The sequence below is a fragment of the Macaca fascicularis genome, chromosome 2, assembly GCF_037993035.2.
Source record: "Macaca fascicularis isolate 582-1 chromosome 2, T2T-MFA8v1.1".
NCBI lineage: Eukaryota > Metazoa > Chordata > Mammalia > Primates > Cercopithecidae > Macaca > Macaca fascicularis.
The window spans coordinates 152,338,012-152,346,905 of NC_088376.1; the positions used below are offsets into that span (position 1 = coordinate 152,338,012).

General features: G+C 42.5%; 1 protein-coding gene across 7 annotated transcripts in view; it reads left to right on the forward strand.

Moving 5' to 3' along the window:
• LOC123571792 (tetra-peptide repeat homeobox-like protein) overlaps positions 1-8,580 on the forward strand; it is a 93,563-nt gene extending 84,983 nt beyond the window's left edge. For 6 of the 7 annotated variants that reach the window (XM_065539030.2, XM_045385703.3, XM_065539031.2 and 3 more), the window contains one exon: positions 5,604-8,580. In XM_065539030.2, the coding sequence (XP_065395102.1) occupies positions 5,623-6,267 (645 nt within the window). In that variant the 5' untranslated portion in view covers positions 5,604-5,622 and the 3' untranslated portion in view covers positions 6,268-8,580. The remainder of the gene's footprint in view (positions 1-5,603) is intronic. The other variant, XM_074033051.1, reaches the window with a different exon arrangement.
• The last annotated feature ends 314 nt before the right edge of the window (positions 8,581-8,894 follow it).

The window sequence follows — 8,894 nt, forward strand, 5'->3', positions numbered from 1 at the left end:
CTCTAAATTGACTCAGCTCCAGGTAAGGTGGGAAGCTTCTCCCACAAACTAGACCTTCAGTTTCCTCAGTGGGGGTGTGTGTTCGGGAGCGGAGGATCTCCCTTTCCCACTTCTTCAGTTTAGGCACTCATAATGTTTGGGGTGTCTCCTGGGTCCTGCAGGAGCAATCCACTTCCTCCAGAGGGTCTGTGGGTCCTCTCGGGATTCCTGGTTTGTTTTTGCAGTTGTTCTGGAGCTAAAATTCACAATGTGAGCCTCTGCACGCTGCTCTGTCCAAGTCAGAGCTGCAATCTAGTCCTGCCTGACATCTACCATGAAGATCCGCTCAGATTTTCTGTTTCTGTTTTAAAAAAAAAGGTCATTGGGGCCAGGCTCAGTGACTCACACCTGTCATCCCAGCACTTTGGGAGGCTGAGGTGGTTGGATCACGAGGTCAGGAGTTTGAGATCAGCCCGGCCAACATGGTGAAACCCCCTCTCTACTAAAGATGCAAAAAATTAGCTGGGCGTGGTGGTGCACACCTGTAATCCCAGCTACTTGGGAGGCTGGGGCAGGAGAATCGCTTGAACCCAGGAGCCGGAGGTTGCAGTGAGCCGAGATCGTGCCACTGTACTCCAGCCTGGGCAACAGAGTGAGACACCATCTCAAAAAATAAATGAATGAATGAATGAATGAATGAATCCATCCACCTATTTTTTTTAAAAAAGAAAAAAATAAAAATATATTAAAAAGGTCATTGGGATTTGATAGGGATTGTATCAAATCTGTAAATCACTTTAAGTGTAGTGTTCTGCTCCTAACAATATTAAGTCTTTCCATTTACGATCATGGGATGTTTTCTCGTTTATTTATGTCTTTACTTTCAGCAGTGTTTTGTGTAGAAAGTCTTTTGTGCACAAGTCTTTTGCCTTTGTGGTTAAGTTTATTCCTAAACATTTCATTCTTTTTGATGCAATTGTAAAGATAATTGTTTTTGTTTCCTTTTGGGATTGTTCATTGTTGTCTTTGCCCGTTTTTTACTTTTTTAATTTAATTTAATTTTTTGAGACAGAGTCTCACTCTGTCACCCAGGCAGCAGTGCAATGGCACTATCTCAGCTCACTGCAACCTCTGCCTCCTGAGTTCAAATGATTCTCATGCCTCAGCCTCCCAAGTAGCTGGGATTACAGGCATATAACACTATTCCCAGCTAATTTTGTACTCTTAGTAGAGACAGGGTTTCACCATGTTGGTCAGTCTGATCTTGAACTCCGACCTCAAGTGATCCACTCTCCTCGGCCTCCCAAAGTGCCGGGATTACAGGCATGAGCCATCGTGCCCAGCCATCTTTGCACGTTTCTGATTGGGTTGTCTTTTTATTGTTGAGTTGTAAAAGTGCTTTATATATTCTGGGTACAAGTCAAGAGATGTGATATAAAGATTCTTACATGGTATTTTTTCCTGTTGTGGAGATGGTAGTAATTAATAATTTGCAAAAAGGCTTAAATGCAATTAAGTCTTAATAATAGCTAAAATTAATTTATCTGTGTTTTAGAAGTTGGGAATACTTCTCTTAGAATATAATGCTCATACTACTGTTGTTAATGGGAGTAGACAGCAAAAGAAATTGCTCACAATAAAGAAATCATGCTTTAAGATAAATATGGATCTTAACATAAATAGCATTTACTTTCACTATAACCAACATTCAGAATATGACTAAAAATGGCATCTGAGATACCAAAATAGAGGACAGCCAGCGAATGCACTAATGATAATGTCATTTGGAAGTCACTGATTAGTGATATAGCTATCTGTATGACGGTTTTTTTACTTAAAACTTTTGAGCTCTTAATTTATACAAGATTATGGCAAGTTTTAAAAATCTATTTTTCAGGCTGGGCACAGTGGCTCATGCCTGTGATCACAGCAGTTTGGGAGGCTGAGGTGGGAGATCACTTGAGGTCAGGAGTTCAAGACCAACCTGGTCAAATTGGTGAAACCCTGTCTCTACCAAAAATACAAAAATTAGCCGGGCATGGTGGCAGCTGTCTGTAATTCCAGTCACTCAGGAGGCTGAGGCAGGAGAATTGCTTAAACCTGGGAGGTGGAGGTTGCAGTAAGCTGAGCTCGTGCCACTGCACTCCAGCCTGTGCAATAGAGTGAGACTGTCTCAAAAAAATAAAAAATTATTTTTCAGGCTGGGCATGGTGGCTCCCATCTGTAACCCCAGTACTTTAGGAGGCCAAGAAGGGAGGATTGTTTGAGGCCAGGTGTTTGAGACTAGCCTGGACAACATGGCAAAACACTCATCTCTACAAAAAAAATTTTTTTAATGTTTTTAAATTAGCTGGGTGTGGTGATGTGTCTGTAGTCCCAGCTACTCAGGAGACTGAGGCAGGAGGATCATTTGAGCCTAGAAGTTTGAGACTGCAGTGAGCCATAATCGCGCTACTGTACTCCAGCCCAGGCAACAGAGCAAGACCCTGTCTCAAAAAAAAATAAAAAAAGAAAAAAAAGAAAAAAAAGGTTTTCCAAATACTCAACAAAATTAAAAGTAGAAAATTAGAGACATGAAGGAAAATGGCTGATAGGCTGATGAAGCATGATAAGGAATATGGAAGGGCAGGACAGAGAAACTATAAGAGGGGCAGCTATGGGAGTTATTTGGTGTTGGGTAGGACAGCCCTGGCTGGCTCCGTTTTCTTGAGGACTTCACTGTAGTATAGCAGGAAGCAGTAATTTCTTGATGGATCAGCTTCATTGTTATGGATGTGAAAGACTAAATTGGATTTAGGAAGACATGAGTCTGCAATAACTCAAATTTCTCTAACGTTGTTTAAAAGAAAAATGTTTGGATGCTTACATTTAGAAACTCTCATGCAATAGAATCTTTCTTTGAATGACCAGGGCTTTGCTATAATTATTTTTCAGTAGTATTCCTAATGTTGAAAAGAAAAGGTTTTTTATTTCTATACTGTGAGTAAAGATATTGAATTAAAGTTGCAATTTCATACATATCCTTTGTTTCTTTCCTTTGAAATTCAGAGAAAGGCAATATAATTTTGTATTTAAAGGATTTTGATTTCTTAATTTTAATTTTTAGTATTTTTATCTAAAGAAAAACCAAGATCCTGCTCTTTATTACTTTCCAATTCCCTTGAGAACTAAAATATTCTCACTTATTCTGTAGTTACAAAAACAACGTCTACTTGTCAGGCATCTTTAGATCAGTGTCTCAACTTGCTTCTACATTTAAAATGAACCCTCCTTATCAGTAAACAAGCAAATCAACATATAATGTCTTCTATTAGACACTGTTTTATGGAATGTGGGGACATGTAGAACATATTAGCTGTGGTTCCTGCCTTTTAATGATTTGTGAGAGAGGATGAGGTACTGTCTTTGATCATGTCCCATCATTTTAATTGCAACACGATGAGAACTCAGAACTGAGGTTTTCTTGACAGACTGGAATGTAAGGTTAACCTGACAAGTTGACATTTAATAAGGGCAATCATCAAGACATGCTCTAAGGCACTTTCAAAATCCAAACTGTATAAGGACGAAGATCTAGTTGACTTTAGAAGTAATATGATTTGTCAGTTGATGTGGTCCTAGCCTGGGAAATAGAAATAAAGACTTAATTGAGTGATTCTGCTCTAATGAGATCACCTTATCCACATATAATATCATTTCTGGATAGTGTTAAATCTGTTATTGGCAGACTACAGGAAGTGCATTGAACTCACCAAGACCATAGGTATACCAGAAACCATGTCACAGGATAATGTACAAAGAGACAGGAAATGTTTGACCCCAAAAACAAAGAAATAGCTAGGCACAATGAAATCATACTCAAGTACCTAAGGAGCTGTTATTTGGGAAGAGGGATGATTTTATTTGCGGCAGAACCAGGCCACTTGATGGCCCAGGTGATGGAGTAGCAGGGCGTTTGTCTTTGGGTCCAGTGTATTGTAATAATGGCTTGGGTTGCCTTGAAAGATGCAGTAAGTTTCTTAAGATTGGAGGTATTTGGGGAAAGTATAGACTGTTACTTGTAAGATATTTTCTTCTTCTATATCTCATTTGTCTTTTTATTTTGAAAAATTTCTAACCTATGGGCAAGTTTCAAGAATAATACACACTTGTATGTCCTTCACTTACATTTGTCAAATATTGACATTTTGCCACATCTGGTTTAGACTTTTACATATTATTTGATGTTATTTATTTACTTTTAATTTTTTGTTGAGCTATTTGAGAATAATTTGCAGATATAGTGATGCTTTACCCCTAAATACTTCAGATCTAGCTGGGTGTGGTGACTCACGCCTGTAATCTCAGCACTTTGGGAGGCCGAAGCAGGTGGATCACTTGAGGTCAGGAGTTCGAGACCAGCCTGGCCAACATGGCAAAACCTCATCTCTGCTAAAAATACAAAAATTAGCCAGGCCAGGCATGGTGGCATGTGCCTGTAGTCCCAACTACTCGGGAGGCTAAGGCATGAGAATAGCTTGAACCCAGGAGTTGGAGGTGCAGTGAGCTGAGATCACACCACTGCACTCCAGCCTGGGTAATAGAGTGAAACTGACTCAAGAAAAAGAAAAAAAGAAAAGTTTTAGATCTTTTAAGAACAAAACAAGGATTATTTTCTTACATAATCACAATAATCAATTTCAGGAAATTAACATTAATATTATATAATATACATTTTGTATACAAATTTAGCCAGTTGTCCAAATAATGTTCCTTGTAAATTTTTCCTTCCATCTAGGATCTAATTCAGAATCCCACATTGTATTTAATCATCTCTTTAGTCTCTTTTTATCTGAAACAATTCTTCAGCCTTTGTTTTTGTTTTTCTTGATACTGCCATTTATTTTAATTTTAATTTTAATTAATTTATTTATTTTAGAGACAGAGTCTTGCCCTGTTGCCCAGGCTGGAGTACAGTGGTGCAGTGGTGTGATCATAGCTCACTGTAGCTTCGACCACCTGGGCTCAAGCAGTCCTTCTGCCTCTGCCTCCCAAGTAGCTGGGACTACAAATATGTGGCACCACACCTCGCTTATTTTATTTTATGTTATGTTATGTTAGGTTGTTTTATGTCATGTTATTTTATGTTATTTTATTTATTTATTTTATTTTATGAGACAGAGTTTCACTATGTTCCCCAGACTAGTCTTGAACTCCTGGCCTCAAGTGATTCGCACACCTTGGCCTCCCAAAGTGTTGAGATTACCGGCATGAACCACCACACCCAGACAATACTGACATTTTTTAAGAGGAAAGCAATTGTGGAATTGTTTGTAGAATGTCCCTTGATTTTGTTTTTTCTCTCTTCATATGATTAGGTTCAGGATATGTATGTCTGGCAGGAATATTATGTAGGTGAAGTCATATCCCATACTAGTGTAACACATTAGGGAGCACGTAAGGTCTGTTTTATTGGTGATGTGAGCTCTGATCACTTTGTGGTGTACTGTAAGGCATCTTTTCCCTTTGTAATGAATAAATGTGTGGGAAGAAAAGTTGAGATAATGTCAATATCCTGTTTACCAATAAACTTCTAGTCAGTAGTTTCAGCATTCATTGATAATATTTGTTCTAATTATGTTCAGGAACAGAGCAGGACCCAGGATGCAAGACCCTAGGCATCCCCGAGGCCTTCCACCGTCCCCAGGCCTTCCAAAGAGACAGCGGCAAGACCGCACAGTCTACAACTGGAAACAGCAGGAAGTGCTAGAAAATCACTTTAAGAAGGAGCCGTACCCAGGCTATGACACACGACAAAAGTTGGCAGAGATGCTCAACCTCGGGGAGTACCAAGTGCAGGTGTGGTTCAAGAATCGCCGGGCCAAACGCTCTCGGGAGCGGTTGTTCCAGCAGCAGCTCCAGCAGTTCCAGCAGCGTCCTCAGCAGCAGCACCCTGAGCAGCAGGTCCAGCCCCAGCAGCCCCAGCAGCCCCAGCAGCCCCAGCAGCCCCAGCAGCAGGTCCAACCCCAGCAGCCCCAGCAGCCGCAGCAGCAGGCCCAACCCCAGCAGCAGGCCCAGCCCCAGCAACCCCAGCAGCGCCAGCAGCAGCAGCCCCAACAGGAGCAGCAGCCCCAGGAGCTCCAGCTCCAGCTCCAGCAGCCCCAGCAGCAGCGGCCCCGGCAGCAGGTCCAGCCCCAGCAACCCCAGCAGCTCCAGCAGCAGCAGCCCCAGCAGCAGCGGCCCGGGCAGCAGGGGCAGCCCCAGGCAGGCCACAGCCCACAGAGCTCGCACTGTGCCCCCTTTCCCTGAAGCCGCGGCCTCTGCCCCCAGTCAGCCTGGCCCCTTGGGAATTCTCCCAGTGGTGGAACTCATGATCTTCAGCCTCCACCAGGCCTGAAGTATCTTTGGGTGCAGAGCCCAGGAGGGCGTTTGGCTGCCCTGGGTCTAGCCCCTGGCCCAATCCCAGCGCCATTCCAGGCCCACTCAAAAGCCAAGGCCCAATCCCAGGTCCAGGTTCCATCCTAGCCCCTGGCCTGATTCCAAGTCAGGCTTACTCCCAGGCCCAGCCCCAGCTCCAGCTCCAACTCCAATTTTAGGCCCAGGCCCAGGCCCAGGCCCAGGCTTAGTCCTAGCCCAATCCCAAGTCCTGGCCCAATCCCAAACTTACGATCACTCCCAGACTCAGCCCTAGTCTCCTTGTTACCTCAGAGCCCTTATGGCTCCAATTTCTTGCCAGACACAGTCATTCCCTGACTTCGCAGAGCTCCTCTCACCCCTGGACCAGTTCGAGGGATCCTTGGTCTCCACCACCACATCTCAGTACCAAGATGGAAATGGCTCTACGGACAAAAAGACTCGGGCCCCAGGTGATTAATGAATTTATAGGCGGCCTGTGTCTGCAAAGTCCTGTGGATCCCAGTGGATCTGGAGTGGCTGGTTGGTCTACACCACTGGTGAATGCACCACCATTTACTCACCCTGCCACTGGTGGGCATTTGCTGTCTTCACTGTATGACCATCACGACTGGCTCTGCTATGAATGCACCTGCCTCTCATTTGAGTTCAGCCTGAGCATTTCGCAGCTGGGATTGGAGTTGCTGCTCATGGAGGTGTTTGGCATTAGTGGATGCTGCTTAAGAGCTTTTTACAAAGCTCTTTCCAGAGCTTCTCCCAGCACTTCTGATAGTCAGCATTCTTCCTGACACAGGATTGTGAGACTTTTTAATGTTTGTGGATCCAATGGCTTATGGCTTCCCTGATAACTGAGAGGTTGATAAGTTCTCAGATGTTAATTGAACCTTAGAAATCTTCATAATGTGTCCATTTGTTTACCCATTTTTCTTCATTTATTTGAATGCATTTTTATATTCTCTTGATAATTAAAGTGCTACAAACACCCTCCAAAAATACTTGCCCTAATCATTTATTACTATGTTGATTGCAAAGTAATGATTTTCTATCACTAATGAACTATGCCTTCCAGCTTCTCTCTTGCATTTCAAGGGTACTCCTATTCAGCCTACTCTGTGCATGTATGTAAGCATGTCAGGGCCGAGGTAGACTTTATGACCTCTGAGATCCTTACTAACTTGATTCTGATTGAAGAGAAAGATAATTAGTTTAAAGTAATATTAAATTTCATAGGAAAAATATTTTTTGGATTTGTAATATTTGCTTTAAGAACATTTATTGAGATATATATGCAGGAAAGTCTACCTCATTCATGTATAACTCACTGTTTTTACAGTCTCTGGAAACACAGGGCACATCTCTGTAAACAGCATCCACATCAACAAACAGAACATCACCAGCTCTCCAGCAGCCTCACCACCCCAAATGGACTATTTGCTTTTCATCTGGCATAATCAACAATCTTCTTTCAGTGTTCTGAATAAATACATGACAGGAAATGTCCAGAAACATAATCTAAGAGCAATTTAGTATTTTCAACTTCAAATTCCTGTCTATTTTCTTTCATTGATGAGCCTAGAAAACTTAGAAACATTTGGATATCTTTTAGTTTGCTTCCCTAAAATGTGAACAAACATGATTAAGTATTTGATTATTCAATAAATATTTTGACCAACTACACATCGTGCCAGACACTGTCATAAATGCCTAGATTACACAGACAGATAAGAACACCACTGGTGAATGCACCACCATTTGCTCACCCTGCCACTGGTGGGCATACTGGTACCTGACTTCAAGAATGACCAAGGGGATAAATCACAGCTCAGGGGGATACATGCAGTAGTGGAGGGACATACGAGCGGGATAGGCAATGTCACTGTTCTCAAAGAGCTCGCAGTTCAGTGGCCATAGAACCAGTGAGAGGAAAGATTGAAGATAATGAATCCTAGCAACAGAAGACACCACTGACAGCCTCCATGGAGGCTTGGTCTTCTGAGGTAGAGTGGCTGGGTGTGGAAAAAAAAATGGGAGAAAGGATGATGGTCTATAGTAATAGTAATGTTAGTCATTTCTTAAGACAAAGCTGAACTAGTTTCAGCAATTTCTGTATTCAATAAATGTGTTCCCTGTAGGTTAAATGCAATGGTGTACGTAGTCTCAACATTAAATGCATAGTAATTACTATTAATAAATGCTCATGTTTCCCCAGTCACCTGGCTCCTTGATCTGCTTCTCTGTCCACAACTTTACTTTGGCCAGGAACACCTGAAAAACCTTTATAGTTCCTCCTTTGCAACCTTGCACAGCACATTGTACATGCGTGTTAAGTGGTATCACTAAGCCTTTTTTTTTTTTTCTTTTTTTTTGAGACGGAGTCTCGCTCAGCCGCGCAGGCTGGGAGTGCAGTGGCGCCATCTCGACTCACTGCAAGCTCTGCCTCCCGGGTTCATGCCATTCTCCTGCCTCAGCCTCCCAAGTAGCTGGGACTACAGGCGCCCGCTGCCACGCCCGGCTAACTTTTT